This window comes from Camelus bactrianus, chromosome 4 (assembly GCF_048773025.1).
Source record: "Camelus bactrianus isolate YW-2024 breed Bactrian camel chromosome 4, ASM4877302v1, whole genome shotgun sequence".
Lineage (NCBI taxonomy): Eukaryota > Metazoa > Chordata > Mammalia > Artiodactyla > Camelidae > Camelus > Camelus bactrianus.
Genome location: NC_133542.1, coordinates 35,631,992 through 35,651,090, shown reverse-complemented (window position 1 = coordinate 35,651,090; position 19,099 = coordinate 35,631,992). Strand labels below are relative to the sequence as shown.

Below are 19,099 nucleotides of genomic sequence, written 5' to 3'. Positions count from 1 at the left end.
CTGTAAAACAGCTTTTTATGCTGCTCCTCTTTCTATTTTCTTCTTGTGTATGTTCTTCCAAGTGTAACTTGACAGGCTTTAAGGATAGGAAGTAAAATGGTAGAATGCAGTATACAAGTATAGGTATAGCCTCTGAAAGTCCCAGAATGCATTGCATTCAGAAAAGATGCCGCTGTCACTAACCCAAACAAATACCCTCTAGTCATCAAAGAGAAAGATACTGTTGCTGGTCCAGCATTTGAGCCTGTCACTTTACTAAAGTATAGGTTAAGAAATTCTGTCATTTTTGTGCGCTGCCATTGTTTTACTGCCAGCATTTGAAAAAAGAGACATAGAAAGGATGGTTAGGACTAGAAGCAAAATAGCACTAAATCAGCAATGCAGGCAATAAAAGATCTTTTCGGATGTAATTTCATTATTGCTTAAACTGTATATATCTAACCACAGGCTTGCTATTGCTCTCCCAGGATCCAAGCAGATAACAATTAAAACTACCTTGAATGAGTTTCAGTGTTTTAATATTTAAAATGTGTATGTTGCCTTAGCTGATCTCTAAGATCCTGTCTTAGATCCTCCAGCAACCTATAAAACTATGCACTGTTATTAATTTGTTAAGTCAATTAAATTTTTCTTATTATTTCAGACTATATCCCTTCTTGAAGAGAAATTCTAGTGATATGCATCTAAGCAAGAATACATTTATAATATAAGTCACTTTCTAAAAAATGAGGTACTTTATCGTGTTTTCCACGATAATTAAATTTAAAAGATATTTGTGGTCCTTTCTTACTATGATAGTTGTCCCCAATATTTATTACTCAAGACTGAGAGTTATACAGGGAAAGAAGTAGTCTCTTAGATAGCTCATAGCCAAAGGCAGCATAAATGTAAATTTTAATACTATTCTTCACCTATTCCTTGCCAAAGAACAGAACACTATGCAATAACATCATATGATACAGCAGGACCTTGAGTAGAACAGCCAGGAAATAGCAACAAAAGAAGACAGTTGAAAGAGAACAGACACACAGAGCTCATTCAGAAACATTGGACTGGTTGGTTTGTAGTGCAGAAGAAAAGAGCAAATGCCTTCAAATTTTGAGTATAATAATCATATTTTTAAATACATGATGCTAAAAAATGAAATACCAGAGATAGCTCCTTGTGGCTATGTTGGATAACATGTAGCAGACCTATACTCCTGCTGAGAAAAGTTATTTTTTAAATGGATGAATATATATTTTGGAAAATATCTGTTTTGAAGCTGTCAGAGAGCTTCCCAAGCAGCAAGACCTTGAGGGGCCAAGATCCCAGAGATGAGGGAGGTCAATGGAGTATGCTCAGCATTCTTTAAGCTGCTTTCCTTCTTGGGGCATCTGCCTATTCAGTACAGAAGTTAAAAAGAGAGCAGCTAAGAAGCAGAGAAACTAACAGTTCTCACTTGTTGGGATGACAATAACTGAAGTTCAGGGCTGCCAAAATAGCCAGGGCTCGAGGACCAAGTTTTATGAGAAAAAAGAGGCACAGAAAAGTGAGCAATCTTCCCTTGAGGCATGTGCCTAATTCTTTTCCCCCCTTTATAAATACTGAGATATAACTGAGATATAGGATGAAGAATTTCATCAAAGAACTTTTATTTTCTGGATTTAAAAAGATTCAACTATATGCTACCTCCAAGAGACACACATTAGATTCAAAGACACAAATAGGATGAAAGTGAAAGGCTGGAAAAAAATATGCTATTCACGCCGTACCCGAAAGAAAATTGAAGTGGCTATAATAATATCGGACAAAATAGACATTAAACAATGAGATACCACCTCACACCCATTAAGATGACTATAATCAAAAGCAGAAAATAACAAGTGTTGACAAAGATATGGATAAACTGGAACCCCCACACACTGCTTGCTGTCACTTTGGAAAATAGTCTGGCAATTCCTCAAATGGTTAAATATAGAGTTACTAGATGATCCAGCAATTCCACTCCTGGGTACACATCCAAAAGACACGAAAACTTATGTCCACACAAAAACCTGTACACAAATAGCATAGCATCATTATTAATAATAGCCCCAACGTGGAAACAAACAAAATATTCACCAACTAAATAATGGATAAACAAAATGTGGTATATTTCCATACACTGGAATATAACCACAATAAAACTAAATGAAGTACTGATTCATGCCATAACATGGATGAACCTTGGAAGCCTTATGTTAAGTGAAAGAAGCCAGTCACAAAAAACTACATATTGTATGATTGCATTTATATTGAAGGTCCAGAATACACAAATACATAGGCACAAAAAGTAGATTAGTAATTATCTAGGGATGGGGGTGAGCAAGAGTTGGGGGAGGGAATGGGAGTGAGTGCTCATGGGTACAAGATTTCTTTCTGAGATGATAAAAATGTTCTGGAATTAGATAATGGTGATGGTTGCACAACTTTGTGAATGCGCTAAACACCACAGAATTGTATACTTTAAAAGACTGAATTTATAGTGTGTGTATTCCACCTTCATAAAGTTAGTATTTAAAAATTGGAAATTCTAGAACTGAAAAATAGAATTACTGAAATTAAGAAATCAATCATTGAGTTTAATCACATACTCGACATAGCAAAAAAGATTTGCAAACTAAAAAAATAGGTCAATAGAAAATATCCAAACTGAAGAATGGAGAGCAAAAAGAAAGAAAATATTTGTAAAAGAGCATAAAGGATATACAATGTATGGTGAGACCTTTTAATGTATGTGTAACTGGGGTCTCAGGAAGAGAGGAGATAAAATGGGGCAGAAGTAATATTTGAGAAGATAAAGGTTAAGGAGTTTTGAAGAGGATTTTTAAAAACTCAACTTAAAGATTAAGAACTTTAATGAACCCCAAACAAAATAACTGCAAAGAAGACTACACATGTACATATTTTCAAATGCTGAAAACCAAACATGGGGAGAACATATTAAAAAGCATCCAGAAAATAAAAGTATACTTTCAAAGGAACAACTATATGACTGACAACTGCTTCAACAGAATTGATGGAAACCAGAAGACGAATAAATGGAATCTTTAAATGTCTGATTAAGAAAATAATTGTATACTTAGAATTCTATTCCCAGCAAAAATATCCTTCAAATGTAAAGGAAAAATAAAGACATTCCCAGACAAACAAAAACTGAGAGAACGTATCATAAGCAGACTTGCACACGTTAAAAAAAAATCCAAACCAACACCAAAATAGAACAAGACACTCTTCTGGCAGAAGAGAAATATTTCCTGCAAAAGAAAATAATTCAAGAGAGAAACATGAAAATGCAGAAAGGAATAAAGACTAGTGGAATGGGGAAATATGTAAATCAGTATAGAAGATGACCAAGTCAGTCATATCTTCTGGGGTTTGAAAAATATACAGAAATAAAATGTAATACAAATAGTATAGTAACCATTAAAAGAATAAGGCTAGTAAAATAATGTAAAAAATAAAAAGGCTAACAGAGGAGAAATTAGAATGATAAGAAAGTAAATATATATCCAAATATGTAAGTAATTACATTAAATAGTAATGATCCAAATACTCCAATTAAAAGACAAGATTGTAGAACTAGATAAAATATAAAACTCAACTACTGCCACATACAAAAGCCATGACAAAAAATAAATACACAGGAAATCTGCAAGTTAAAGAATGGAGAAAGAAACATAATACGAATCAACATAGAGCTGGTACAGCAATACTAGTATCAGACAAAGTAGACTTAGATAAGAAGCATTACCCAAGATAAAGGGGGACATTTCATAAAGATAAAATGGCTTATCCACCAGGAGGGTATAACAATTATAAATTTGTATATGCCTAATAACATAGGCTCAAAATATATACAAGCAAGAATTGATGGAACTGAAAGGAGAAATTTAAAAAATGCACAATCAGGGGGAGGGTAATAGCTTAGTGGTAGAGCACGTGCTTAGTGTCTATGAGGTCCTGGGTTCAATCCCCCATACCTCCATTAAAAAAAAATTCATAATCATAATGGGAATCATAATACACCTCTCAACTGAGCAGGTAAAAATCAATAAAAATATAGAAAACAAGAACATGATTACAAGTGTGATTCAATCAATAATTATAGACAACTTTGTACAACAAAATATACATTATTTGTGAATACACATATGACATTCACCTAAATTGACTCTATGTTGGGTAAGAAAGCATCTTAATAAATTGTAAAGGATTAAAATCATTTAGAGTGTGTCCTTTGAGCACAGTCAGATTATCTAGAAATAAATTAAAAATGGTAACTAGAAAGTCCCCAAATATTTGGCCATTAAGCAATATACTTATAAATAACTCACGCATAAAAGGAAAAACAAAATGAAATGAGAAAATATCTTGAACTGAATGAGAAGGAAAATACAACATGTGGTTATAGCTAAAACTGCATTTAGAAGGGAATTTGCAGCACTTTTCTATGTACGTTATACTTTAAAACGTATTTTACTTTTAAAAAATTAAAAACAATGTACTTTTCTAGGAGTATCTAGTAGCTCCCTGGATGGATATCTAGGAGTCAGGGATTACAATCCAAGTTCTAAACTAATACTGAGTAGTTGTCAAAATAGAGGCAAAAGGAAAAGTGTCTCAGTGTAGAAAGAGAGTGCAGGACTTGGAGTCATGAGTGTCTGGTTCCAGTGCTAGACCCTCCTTTAATTAGCAATGTCAGTTTGTTGAATCAAATAATCTTAGTTAAGAGCTAAAACCTGGGAGCTTCTGAGCTAAATTTGGTTGGCAGATATTTATTTGGATGTTGCAATAATTTCTTAAGATTTTATTTTGAGTATCTTTAGATGATGCACATACATCAGCAAACCACAGTCCCTACCACATCCTGTTATGTAACAGCCTCCTGCTAAAGATATGGTATCCTAACATGTAAAAGCATCTGAATTTGCAACTTCTGGGCCATTTGTTTTCTAAGTTCCTTCCTGGTTTTAATATTCTTTGTTTCTATAACTTGCATTCAATATTTTGGATATACTTCCACTAAATATTATTCACTGTTTATCTTAAATTCAAATTTAACTGGGTGTCCCATATTTATATTTGCTAAATCTATCTAGGAGTATCTAGATCCCTGGATCTTAAGCAGGATGGCTAAGAAAGTGGTACCTACTGTGATGTCTGTTGGGAGAACTATCAAGTAAAGCTTTATCATTTTGCTTTGGGACCACTAAAATTATCCTTTTAAAGCCTTTCAATGGATGCTTCTTCCATACAGAGTGAATATGCAGATTCCTTAGCACATAGATGAGGCTCTTGGTGATCTGTCCATGTGACTGTCCACTGTCATCTCCCACCACTTTCCTAGATATGCCTATATGAGATGCTCTATTCACTACTACAGATCTTCTCAGTCTCAGTGGTCTCTTATTCTAGTCACCATTCCTAGAACTAGTTCTACACTGTCCTTAAATACTTTCACTCAAATGCATCTGATAGATGACTTGTCTTGGGCCCTTGGGCCTGTGGCTTCCTGTCTTTGATGCAGAGTTTTCTGCAGTCATTTCTGGTTTGGGCTTCGGCAGATTCACTCAGCACCCATGTAAATATAACCTAGAAATGAGGGAACAGTGAGTAGTCAATGCTGAATGGACATTTATCTTTGGCTAATGCAGGATAGGAATCTAAGGACAAATGTTTCTCTCTTTCCTCCCCTGGATGATGGCTCTGAGACATCTCTCAACATGGCTTCTCAGATGTTCCCACAGGATCAAACAACCAGATGGACATAGCAGTGGCCAAGTCAGGGATGCATCCTCAAATCAGTTCTCCCTCTTTCCTTGTTTTAATGCCTTTGCCCCACACTTCTACTGCTTGGGATCACATCTCCAAATGTACTACCTGTGTACAAGCCTATCTCTTAGACTTCACCTTCCCGGGAATTCTGGCTGACAATATCTTACATGGCAGCGAGGCAGAATCACAGTTTCCTGAAGCGGCCATACTGCTTAACAGCTCCATGCTTTGCATCTGCCATTCCATTATCCTGAAATACTTTCCTGCTCCCTGACATTCTTTTTGATGAATTCCCACTCATCCTTCAAGACGCTCCCAAAGAGAGTAAACTGCTCCTCTCCATGTGGTTCCATCCTCTCTAGAACTTAACTCTAATTACTTTACTTATTATAATTCTGTGGTAATTATGGGATAAATAATGCATAGTAGGTATTCACAACATATGGAGTAAATCAAGATCATAGAGACCCTGCACTATATAACATGTATGCTCCCAGTTCTAAGATATCTCATCTTATATTACATATATATGTGGTTTCTGATACTGGTGGCTTTAACAAATAAGTGAATGTTTTGAAGGGGCCTCTATTTGCTTATACTTTAATTTTTGAATGGGCGATCCTTGTCATATTATAATCTGAGACCCAGTACATCAGTCCACATACAGCTCAAGCTATCAGAGGCCAGAAAATGGGGAAGCTACCCTTTGAGGGTTTAGAATACACAGTTGGGTGGGGGATGGGGCTGCAATTCTGGAGTTAAACTGAAAATATTGGTTCACTGACATTAGAAACAGATCAGAAAAAATGAAGATACTTTCTGCTGGATATATTTCAATGGATGTCTAAAAATACTGTCGGTTTGAATATATCCTTTCCAAGAGCAGACACCCCTCTTTGGTGTGAAGAGTGATAGGGGTGAGATTACGCTGCTATGTGAAGAATTGTGCTTTTCACGTCTAAGTCACAACTGTTCCAGGTCACGTGTGGTCTCTCACTGTGATGTAGGCTGTGATGTAGGTGAGGAAGTGTGGACAGAATACGGACGTTAGAGCCCAACATTGCTGAGATTCAGTCCCTACTCTACCATATTGCCACGTGGCTCTGGAAAGGTACATCTCTAAACTTCAGTTTTCTCATATGAAAAATGGGCACTTTCACTTACTTTATGAGTTGTGGTAAGGATATGTTATTGACTGAATATTTGTGTCCCTTTTCCCCAGATTTATATGTTGAAATTCTAATCCCCAATATGATAGTAATTGGAGGCAAGATCTTTGGGAAGTGATTAGGTCATGAGGGCCAAGCTCTCAGAGATGGGATTAGTGCCCTTACAAGAGTCCTCAGAGAGCTCCCTGGCCTCTTGTCCCATGTGAGGACACAGCGAAAAGACTGCTGTCAATGAACCAGGAAGCAGGCCCTCATCAGACCCTGAATCTGCCAGCATCTTGCTGCTCTTGGGCCTCCCAGCCTCCCAAACCGTCAGAAATAAATATTTGTCATTTAAGCCTCTCAGTCTATGGTATTTTTGTTATAGTGGCTCAAGCTGACTAAGACAGGATATAAAGTTCCCAGCATAGTGCCTGCACATGGCAAATGCTCCAGAAATGATCACTAGCTATTATTATTTCCCCAGCAGAACAGCTGTTAAAGTAATTTAAAGAACAAAACAAAGCACAAAACTCCAAGGCTATATCTGTAGATACCCTGGGCATAGCAAAATTTGCTGCCTCATCTGCATTGTTGTATCTAGGAATAAAAATATATAATCTGTGAAAGATTTTATTTGGTTAGAAAATTGAAAGGTGTCTTGTCTGCACTGAAACAGGTGAAATAAAAAACGGAGAAGACCGACCTAGAAGCAATTTACTAAAAAAAAAAAAAAAGAAAAACCAAAACCCCCCCAGAATTCTCTGTGTTGTGCACCTGAGAATTTTATTTATTCTCTCCAGTATTTGCTTGGAAAAAATGTTGAACACACTAAGAAGTTTTTGCATTACAATTTTGCTCTGAAGTCTCACTCCAGCCAGCCGAAACATTCTTCAAAGTTTTCAAAAAGACAAAGCAAACACAATCATATCATTTTGTTTAAACAAAGTCACACCAAGTTAACTAACTTGCCCCAATGAACGAAGAAAAATGTAAATAAAATCATGAGTAATGGAATATCTACTGCATGCGAATTTGTTAGATTCTCACAGATTTTGTGTTTAGGAGGAGGAGGTACAATGTTGTCTACAAAAACAAGTTCAAGTTATTTTCGCATAAAATGTGAGCAGCAGAACAAAGGCTGGATGGTCAGCCGTGTTACATAATAAAAGTTTACCCTATTCCTTCTGTTCAGCACACTGACTCTAGGGAGTGATTCTGTTATGGGGTGAATCACTTTCTTCCAAAATTCACACCTCAGAATGTGACTGTATTTGGAAGTAGGGCCTTTAAAGAGGTAATTAAATTAAAATGGGGTTGTCAGGGTGGGCTCTAATCCAATACGACTGGTGTCCTTATAAGAAGAAATTAGGACACGAGACATCACAGACCGAGGGACAACCATGTCGGAGGAAGAAAGCCATCTGCAAGCTAAGCAGAGAAGTCTCTGAATAAAAACAACCCTGTTGACAACTTGATCTTAGACTTCTAGCCTCCAGAGCCATGAGAAAATAAATTTCTGTTCTCTAAGCTGCCCAGTCTGTGTATTTTGTTATGGAAACACTTACAATTTAATACTGAGTCTGAAGACAATATGCCAACAACTTCCAGCTTAGACATCTTTTCTTAACTCCAAACTGCCTACCCAACACCTCCACTTGAGTAGGTACTTCACATCTAACAAATTTCAAACTGAGTTACTGATCTTCCCAACAAACCTATCCACTCAATCTTTTCTATTTAACTGGTGACAACTCTATTCTCCAGGGCTCTTGAAAGGACCCAAGTCAAAACTGCCAGGAGGAACCCAAGCAGAATCCCTATGTGAGTTGTACCTCTGCAGTAAAGTGCTAGGGGATGAGGGAGTTGCCACAGGAGATTAGTCAGAGAGTACACTGCCTAAAATGGTAAGATGCGGAGGTTCCCAAAAAAGCCAGTATTTAGATATCTGTCATAACAGAAGATATTCAACAGCCAAGAAAGAACTTGAAATAGCACCAAGCATTTAACACGTTATTTTCTTTTAATCCCTCCTCCACCCACCCTGGATGAACGATCATGAGGAAGAAGGGAGAGGAGGAAGCAAAACAATGAAAGTTAAAGCAGAGTCTTCCCTTTTATCATCCCCAAACTATGCGTCAGGCCCACGCTGAGGGAGAGAGATGATTCGATTGAATGAGAATCTGAAGTTTTGATCTGAGTTGGGCTTTTTCACATACATGAGTGTGTGGCTGCTCTAATCCCTTTACAGGACTGGGAAGGCAGGGTCCGCCAAGGGGTGAGGAAGGTAGAATTCTCTAGGGTATGTTTGAAGAGGGTGTTGGAAAGAAAAAACACACCTGTTCCTGACTGCACCCTACAAGTTTAGCCAATTCAACACGTAGGTTATACTCTAGGTTGCTCTGTGGTGTTACTCCCTAGACTCAGCTTAAGGCAGACCTTAGTAAGGAAGAGCACTATGCAACTCACCTTTGCGTTTACTATCACCATGGCTTCTCTACCAGGACCCTTTAGGAAATATCTCTAGAATCTTAACATCAGGGAGAGTTCTGCTTTTCTGGACCAAATGATGTACTTTTATCCAGCTGGATACCAAGTGAAACTGAGCGGGTCAGTGACAAAGCTCTATCTTCAGGGAATATTTTATCACGGACACTGTTTACAACTGCTGACACATGGTGATAATAAGAAGCAGATCAACTTTTCATCTGTTTTATTGTAGCTTATACATTTTCTACAGAAAATGCACCCCCTTACTACCTCTTGGTGGGCTGCTCCATCTGTTTCCATCCTAAGAACACTGTAAATCCTGTTTTACAGATAAATTTTCCATTTTTGTTTCAGCTGCTGGAAAGCTAGAAAAACTGATATGTCTTCTCCTGTGTCTGCCAGCATATTTTTATACTAGGCCTCAGTCTTGGGCTCCAGATTACTTATTCATATTTTTAATTTTTATTTTTTGGGAGGAGGTAATTAGGTTTATTTATCTTTATTACTCATTTAGTTAGTTTTTTGATGGAAATACTGGGGATTGAACCCAGGACTCTGTGTATGCTAAGTACCCACTCTACCACTGAGTTATACCCTCCCCCTGGGCTCTAGTTTAGAACACCATTTTTTTTTTCATTTTTGTCCCTCTCTCTTTTATTTTTAAACCTATTTCTAATTAAATTATCTTTGTGTACATATTTTTGTAAGCCTATCTGAATCATCTTTGCAGCCAGGTTCACACCAATGTCATAAACAGAAGGAATGACTTGAAATGCACGTACTGAACTACCCATCCTACGTGTGTGGCATCACATGTGTGGTTCATTCTAGACACAAGACATCATTTTTCACATTTCAAAAGGTATTAAATGACCCATAAAATGCTATGTCCGGTTTCCTGAGGCACTAGCATCATGTGGCATAACTCACCTACCCCAGTAGTGTGATCTCCCTTTGGTCCTGTGTAGGAGGTGGGGGTTTCTCCCCTCCTCCTGTGCCAACTGCTCCGATTTCTTCTTTCCTGAGTAAACGCACATTCATCTTGTTCGAAAGTACACTCTCCAGGTGGAGGTGGGAGTCCCTCTGCAAGGAAACAGCAGGTGTTGCAATGGCTGAGGTACTTTCAGTGAATGTGTACCCCAAGGCTCGCTGGAAATCTACTCTGCATGTATGCGTATCGCCTGACCTTATGCCCCAGAGGGAGAGGCAGCCCCCTCACCGGCAGCCCACCTTCGCCAAGCTCTTGCCTCCAGCTGGAGTTTGGGCTCCACCCTGGGTCCTGCCATAGAGGCGGAGAACAATCAGAAATCTAGATCCAAAAGTATTGGGATACTTTGAGAAAGCAGCTTTCTCAGACTTGTGAATCTACTTGTGTGAAGGAGCTTACAAAGCCCTGAAAATTGGAGGTACTGTGCCTTTATGGAAACATAAAAATAATAAAATTCCATGCAGGAGCTTTCTTCAGAAATCCAGGAGTGATAGGACTCCTTAGAACAACTTTATCGTTGCTTTGGAGGAGGAGGAAGATGTGAGAGAACTAAGTGTGTTTTTGGAGACACAGCTTAACTTGTGTGGAGCAGGTTACTTCATTTTTCTGTGCCTCAGCAGTCTTATTTGTCAGGCGGAAGAATTAATGGGATCCACTTCAGGGGGTTGTGAGCATTAAATGACATGAGGCATGTCAAGTATTTAGAACAAGGAATTCTCAATAAATATTAGCTACATAAATATTAGAACTTGGTGTTTGCCTACCTGAAGCCTTGTTTTCCATCTCCAAAAACAAATGTTTATGTCTTTGGTTGCCACCTTCAATAACTCTAATAATGATTATAAGATAGGAGAGTGTTGCCACCTCCCAATTTACTGGGGACTTCTGCTGAACTTGGCTGTACCTCTCTATATCTGAAGTCTCAGCAACTTTCTCTAATAAACAGCTTTCTATGTCTCTTGCATGATAATTATTTTACTTCATTTTCTTTTACATACACTACAAGTTGATGAAGTCTCATTCCCTTTTCTATGCTTCAAACGTATAGATTTTTATCTTGTTCTTTGTGTTGTCCTTGCAGTCCTGGATAAACCAAGGGACTAGAAACAAACTACCTTTTAATTAAATAAACATAGAGATTATGCTCCAGTGCCAGACTGATACCATAATTTTCCTGCTCATTAAAGAAATGGATACCCTGTGATTTAGGATGCAGTGGTAATTAGTAGTTAGAGACCAATGATCTGGGTTGAGATATGCACCATCTTCTCATTAGACATAATATCCAACACATAGCTACCATATTATTCACTATCATCAATGCTTAGTCCATTGTTCCATTGTCATTTAATTCATGTAGACAGTATTTATTTTATTGTCATTTAGAAATTACATGGTTAGCATATCTATGTTTAATTACAATTTCATCAATATTGCTTGAAAATTTACATTCATGTAAGGCAATGATAATAATAGTATCAATACTAATTATAATAGAAGGCATTTGTTTTTAAGGCACTGTTTTGTGCCAGGCCCTACCCTAGGGAATTTATATGTTTTAGTCCCACTATTCAGGTGGGTATTACTATCTTTCTTATAGACGAGGATACAGGGATCAAGTCATATGAACAAAGTCACCCACTGCATTCAAGTCATCATTTCTAAATGAGAGGAATTTCTGACAAGAAAAGCAAAGGAGAGACTAGCATAGATTAAATGAATCAGCCAGGGAGACAAAGAAAGCTGGAATGACAGCCGTCTTACCTGGAGACCAGCAGCTACCCAATTCTACTGTAATGTCATCCAGGGCTACCAGTCCACAGTCCCAGAAACTTTTGCACAGGCTCATGAAAACCACCTGCAATTCAGAAAAATAAAACTATGAATTCTGTTAACTGAAAACTGGAAACTGTTACAACCTGGGATGTAATTAGCACAACAGGTGTGCAGAAGGAAACTACAGGCACCTCTTTGCTGCCCAGGAACTACAGATGAATAAAGGTTAACTATTTATACATGACCTTGGAATTACTTTCATTTTTAAGCAGAGTCAAGCCCACAATGATATGTTGTGTACACTAATGCTGACATTAGTTTGCATCATTTAAAGAACTGAGAGAGGAAAGCAAGAGGTTAACAGGATGGCAGAGGAAAACCAGGAAGGTTTTAAATATTTTCCCCAGATAAACTGCAAAGTGCATACAGGGTTGACGGTAGTCCAAGAATTTTTACAAACACTTCCAGTGCAAACACTTTTGATTTTTTTGGAAATGACTTTCTGGCAATGAGTTTCATTCATATGGTGAACAAAGTCCCAGTGATTTGCCATCTGGAGATTTAGGTTCCATTTCCAAAGTAAAGATCTACATCCCTTGATGTTATCGTTAATAAAAGCCAGAAATGCAGTTATTTTACCAGGCCAAACATTTGTACTGTTGTATATGAAGGAGAAACAAATCTACCATAAATTACTAAATTCATTGTGCCAAAGAGAGAGAGAAACGTCTTGCATTTCTTTCCATTAAGCCAATTTAAAAGTCTTCTTTTCATATTTCGGATGAGCCAAGAGCACTTTTCAAAACATTTATATTAAATTTTTACTGTACTTTGAGGTTTACAAAGCTGCTTCACCAGGTTTAGGAGGTTAATGAGCACAAGGTCATTTCAATCCCTCCAATACAAATATTAATTCAAACAAAGACAAAGAAATATAACAGAAAACAACCCAATTTATGAAAATGAGAACATTTTATTTTTTTAGGTTCTAATATTCAGTATATTATGCCTTCAATTTATCCATGTTATCAGTAGGAATCCTTTGCTCTGATCAGATCCACCAGAACATAGACTTTATTTAAAAAGAAATTTAAAAATCACATGAGTCTACCACTATGCAAAATATAAAATATCTCAAGCCAATATCTTCAGCATAACTACTAATTGTTAGATGTCTGAAATTTTACTGGGACTGTATTCATATTACTTTAAATTACAAAAAGGATAGCTTGGAGATATAATAATATATGACTATATATATTTACAGGGAAAAAAATAAAAGGGGATGTTTGTGGTTTTTTGTTTAAATTCCATTAATTTTCTTACTTCATAGATTCTAGGGATGATCTGAATATGTAAAATATTTCACTTGCAAGATTTATGCATGGGAACTTATTCTGCATCTGCAGAGCAGAGTTCTGTGTCATGAGCCCTGAAGGCAGTAACATTTTATCAGCAATTTTTCTTGTTACATGGGAAGGAATAGTAATCTGTCTCCTAATTTACTGAATTAATTGTGCTGCAAAGAGAAAAGTCTTGGCTTTCTTTTCCTTTGGCACCTTTAAAGTCTATTTTTCACATGAATAGTGAAAAAGTACTTTTTTTCAAAATGAATCTGTGGTAGTGAAATGATTCACCATGTAAATTATTACCTAAATAGGACTCAGACATTTTGCATGTAAATGTATCCTAAAGAGGAGAAATGTTAACAGACTTTCACATGTTTACTACAGCATTATTTTATAATGACCATAAAATCAAGCAAGCAAGCAAGCAAGCAAACAAATGCAACAACCCAAGACTTCAAAAATAGAGGAAATAAACAAACTACGGTATGGCAATCTAAGAAGTAGGCAATCATTAGCTCTGATAACTTGCAAATATTATTTAGAAGTACAGAAATATATTCCTCTCATAATGTTAACTGGAAAAAACTGTTCATAATAGCTGAAATTAAAATAAAACAAAATAAGATAAAAATACATAGGAAAAAACCTGAAAATTAACCAAATGTATAATGATTATGTTAGATTTACGAAATTATGGGTATTAAATAGAATTTCTTATTTTCTAACATTCTTTAATTTTGCTACTTTTATAATTGAGGAAAAAAAGAAGGAATCAGGATGTCTATAATTAACACATGGAATAATGAGGTATTGTTTTTCAGATTGGCATTGTTTATTTATTTTTTATTTTTTTTGCGAGTCAAAAAACATTTATTGGTTCACTCACTTTACTCCCACATAAGAAAAGCTCTCTGTTGTTTTCAGTCATTTGATATGTACATAATTCCAGTAGAGAAATCCTGAGAAGATGACAAAAAAAAAAAAAAACCCCAAAAAACAACAACCCTGATTCTTATTCTCCTTCAGTGTATTTCAACTCATTGGCTTATTTCCAGGTTTAAGATCCAAAGGCACTATTTGTTGGAGGAGAATTGACTTTAGGAAATATACCAATATCTCTAAAGTTAACACATAGGAAAGTTTGTCTTATTCATTCATTCAACAAATATATGTTAAGCTGACAGGTTTGGGCAGCACACCAGGCTAAACACTGAAAATATACCACTAAAGACCAGTTCACAATTCCTTATCTACAATTTGGAAGTGCTCAAAACTGCAATTTTCTTCTGAAATTCTGTGCAAAAATTAATTTGGCTGCAAAACTAGCTCTCAGCTAACATGAGGCAATATATGGTCTCAGATTGGCATTGTTTATTATAACACCCATGAGGACATGCAGCTGTTTAAATTTAAATTAAATTAAATTAAAAATTCATTTCTTCAGGTGTACTAACAACATTTCAAGTGCTCAATAGCCAGCTAGAGCCAGTGGTTAAGTTGGACACAGCAGATATGTAACATTTCCTCACTGCAGAAAGTTCCATGAGATAGAGCTTCCTGGCTCCTTTTGGACATTCTAAACAAATTTGTGAACTGCTGCTGTGGGTTAAGTGAAAAGCTAAAGATGTTCTGAACAACAGCAACCGACTCTGTTATTCCTATCTTAGAGCTTTTTCCTCACTTAGAACACTGGCCAGACCACATGCTGTTCTGCCTGATAAAAGATCCACAAAGTCAGTCAGCTATGTACTAGCCTCAAACTATGGCCTCAGACCTCACATCTGTTTGGCAGTTGTCTATCAGCATTCCAACACACAACAGAAACATGACAAGATCAGCTTGTTTGGTCTAACACATTGGATTTCCAACCTGCTATTAATAACACCAATAATATCAGCTCCTGTTCTTGTGCTGCCATCTTACATCTTGAGGGCTCCTTGAGGTGGAGGTTATTTTAGGGCAGTTGGTGACTGGGTAAGCTGATGGCTGACACAGGCAAAGAGAAAGCAAAACATTTTGGTCTGTTCTTAACAACTCTGTCCCTGGGTCCCATTAGAATGTGACAAAAAGAAATTGCCTATGGTCTAAATTCTTGAGGGGATTAACCTCTCATTTATTTATAGATTTTTTAAAAACAGTGTTTATTTCATTTGAAGCAGTATTTCAAAGCAAACAGAATATCTCTAAAGACTGGGGGAAAAAATTGTAGGCAACTTGAATGTATAATAATCTCTATCTGAGAGACGAGAAGAAGTGGGACAAAGTAAACCGATATCCCTTAGGTGTTCCTGATTTTATGCAAACTTAAAAGTTAGGGGCAAATTAGATTTGTGTAAATCAGTTTGTTTCAGTGCACTAAAGATTCCAGTCCTTAGAGACTGGTGATACTTTAAAATTTTTGTTTTGATAGACAATATGAATTGTTAAGAAAACTTACCTAGACTAACTTTGTAAATACAAATAGGCAGTGAGTGGAGAGCTGTAAAAACATATCTGCAAGCAAAGAACTTTAAATATAGTCAAGTAAGGATCAAACTACTATTTAACTTACTTTTTATCGTACTAAAAATAGACATTGTACACGCTCATTTATCTACAGCAGTGTGTTCCCGTTTCAGCACTATTGATATTCTGAGCTAGATAATTCTTTGTTGTAGGGGACTGTCCTGTGCATTGCAGGATGTTAAGCAGCATTCCTGGTCTCCACCCACTAGGTACCAATATCACCCTCAAGTTATAATAATCAAAAATGTCTCCAGATATTGCCAAATGTCCCTTTGGGGAGGGGGCAGGGCAAAATCTCCTCTGGCTGAGAACCACTAGTCAAGGGTGGTAGAAGATTGCTGTGTGGATTATAAAACCCCACTTGCTAAATTGTATTATGCATAGTCCCTATGTGAGGCACTTTCAGATCTATTTCCTCCTTTTGGATTCACTATCAATTTCAACCAATTTATTCTCCCTAGTCAGAGCAGGACAGTTGTTTATGTTTTAAAAGCAGACTAGATGGAATTAGTTTTCTCTTCCTCTGCACATCACCAGGTGGTGGTTCTAATGAGCAATGAAATATCCTCAAGCTCTGGAAATAAAAGGCAAGGAGCAAAAAAGCAAAAGGGAGAGAGACTAACACTTCAGCTGAATAATCATCCCTGAGATGATTAGGGCTTTACTGTTCCAATTTCCTGCTTCAGAAAACTGCAGATTGTCAAAGGGCAGAGAATCTCTTCTAGGTTTTCATTTGTCTCCCTTTAAAAAAAAAAAAAAGAAAAAAAGACCTACTCTCTCAAAATAACATAATGACAGGCAGCAGATTCTAAAGAGCAACTGAGCAGACTTTCCTCATAGTATATAATTTTATTTCTCTCCTAAAGTTTTTTTGGCAGGTGTCAGGAGCAGGAGGAATAGATTGGAGAGAGGGTCTGCACAGAAAACTGGCCACAAGGCTGTGTTAATTAGAGGGGCTAGATGACCCCTGAATGTGTAAAAGTCCAGAAAAGTTCCTGGTTAAAGCATATAGGAAAAAAAAAAAGTAGAGAAACAGATCTGTCAAGTACTTCTTTTCCCAAACCAAATCAGGCTGAATGTTTAAAAGAATTAGGGTTACTGATTTTAACTTTATGAAGAATCAGTTTAAGTGCTCCTCCACACAATGAGTAGAATTTTGCTGAGAGGAGGGAATGAAGGTTTGCAGGGAGCTGTGGGAGATACAACCACAAACCTTTGCCGTGTAGTTAAAAAAGATTATTCATATTTAAGAGCTAAACACTGGCTGAAGTGACTGGTTTTTCACTGGCTTTTAAAGTAGTTTCCATGGCCTGCCCGAAAGATATAGTCGGCCAGGTTGCTGGGTTTGTGCACCACCTATTTTACCAATTGAAGAGCCCCAGTTGGGCCAGTAATTAGTATGTGAATGATAGTTTCCAGAAATGGCCTTCCATCTTCACACAGAAACATTTCAATTCCATGCCAACAATACCATAAATTACCCCTGTTCACAAAACAAACCTGGGTAGGTTCTTGTTATAAGTGGTGGACCTCAACAATTTACCAGAGGGTTTGATTCTGGGTTAAATTTAACTTCTCTTCTGATGAGGTTTAAAATCTTTTAAAATCATTTGCACAGACAAATTTGGATATGGTGACTAGAGAGTTGGTAGAATAATTATTCACAAAATTACTATAATCCAGTCAGTGAAATTCCAGAGCCCTTCATTAAGATGCCAGGGACACAACTGCAGGATATCCCATACTATACTATATAATGCAATCATATTCATTTAACTGTCTGATAATAAGTTATAAGAGAATTTTTAAAATAAAAAAATTAAGCAAAACAGAAATGTCAACATCAGAGACTTGGCTAAAAGGGTGGAATTTTCACAAATCCCTAAAGACAGGCTGTGTGGAGCTTTATCTAGAAAATGAGTATAAGACTTTAGTATTTTTAGAATCCAGCCATGTTTTGGGAAATAGTTGTTAAACTGTAACAGCACGCCTTCTGCAGATACTATATTTGGTCTTCAGATCCCACAAAAGGCAGAATAACCATGTGGTTTTAAATAAGTCTTTAGCTGACCAACACTTTTTTCCTTAAAAGAGCCATCTGTTTTGTTTTTTCCTGTTTGAAACCCCATCTGATTTAATTCAACTCTTGGCTTTGACAAACAACAAAGATTGAGCAGCTTGCAGCTTTACCAGCATGAGTCCTTCAGGGTAGAGGGCACCCTGTGGTAGACCTGCAGATCTACAGCCAAAGTTTTTCATTGCTGTTTGGGTAGGAAATACCCAGATCTCTCGACTCACTGATTTCAGAAATCTGCATTATTTTCAAATCGTTTGGTCACTGACAAAGGAAGGGTGATTCCAGAAGAGACCTCAGAATTGGTCAATATTTAAAATGAGGAAAATGCCCAGAGACCCTGTGATATAAGCTCAAGGTCACACAATGGCCAGCTGTAGACACAGGCGTGAAACATCACACTCCAAATCTCTGATAGACCATATCTCATTCATTATACAATCTGCTCACTTTCTCCTTTTTGCTTGAGTTATTTTAAAATACGATTCTGAAAGTCTTGGAACTCTCCAATTAATAGCAGTGGACCAAATATGACTTTGACCTGTATTTGTAACTAGCTTCCTGTCATTTTGCCTTGTGTCTGTTGACAAAGAGTTTTTGATCACCTAGCACAAAATCCTGAATCTTAAATAGCCTGTGACTCAATTTCAGGACTGGCGAATGTCGAAAGCTCTCCCCTCAGGCAGTGACCTCTCCTCTCCATAGTGGGTTCCCTCACCTCAGTGATATCCTTCTCTCCCTGAGCTGATGACCTGATATCTGCTCCACATGGAAAATTTAGGCCCACAGGAATGAATCCCCTCAGCTCCCCACATCCACACCTTTGGTCTTATCTTCATTTGCACCCGTTTTCACTTCCTTTCCTTTGTTTTGGGAGCAAGGTCTTTCTGACTCCAAAGTTCATACTCTTCTTATGTGGACCATAAATGAGTAATTCTGTACAATTAGCATTGAGGATCTAAATGGAAAA

At 37.0% G+C, this 19,099-nt stretch overlaps 1 protein-coding gene across 2 annotated transcripts in view; it reads right to left on the bottom strand.

Moving 5' to 3' along the window:
* Positions 1-19,099, bottom strand: part of MAMDC2 (MAM domain containing 2) — a 139,672-nt gene that overhangs the window by 14,697 nt on the left and 105,876 nt on the right. The window contains exons 10-11 of one of the 2 annotated variants that reach the window (XM_045515102.2): positions 12,190-12,283; positions 10,372-10,520 (exon numbers count right to left, since the gene is read on the bottom strand). In XM_045515102.2, the coding sequence (XP_045371058.2) occupies positions 10,372-10,520; positions 12,190-12,283 (243 nt within the window). Of the gene's footprint in view, positions 1-10,367; positions 10,521-12,189; positions 12,284-19,099 lie in introns of both variants that reach the window. The other variant, XM_010952754.3, reaches the window with a different exon arrangement.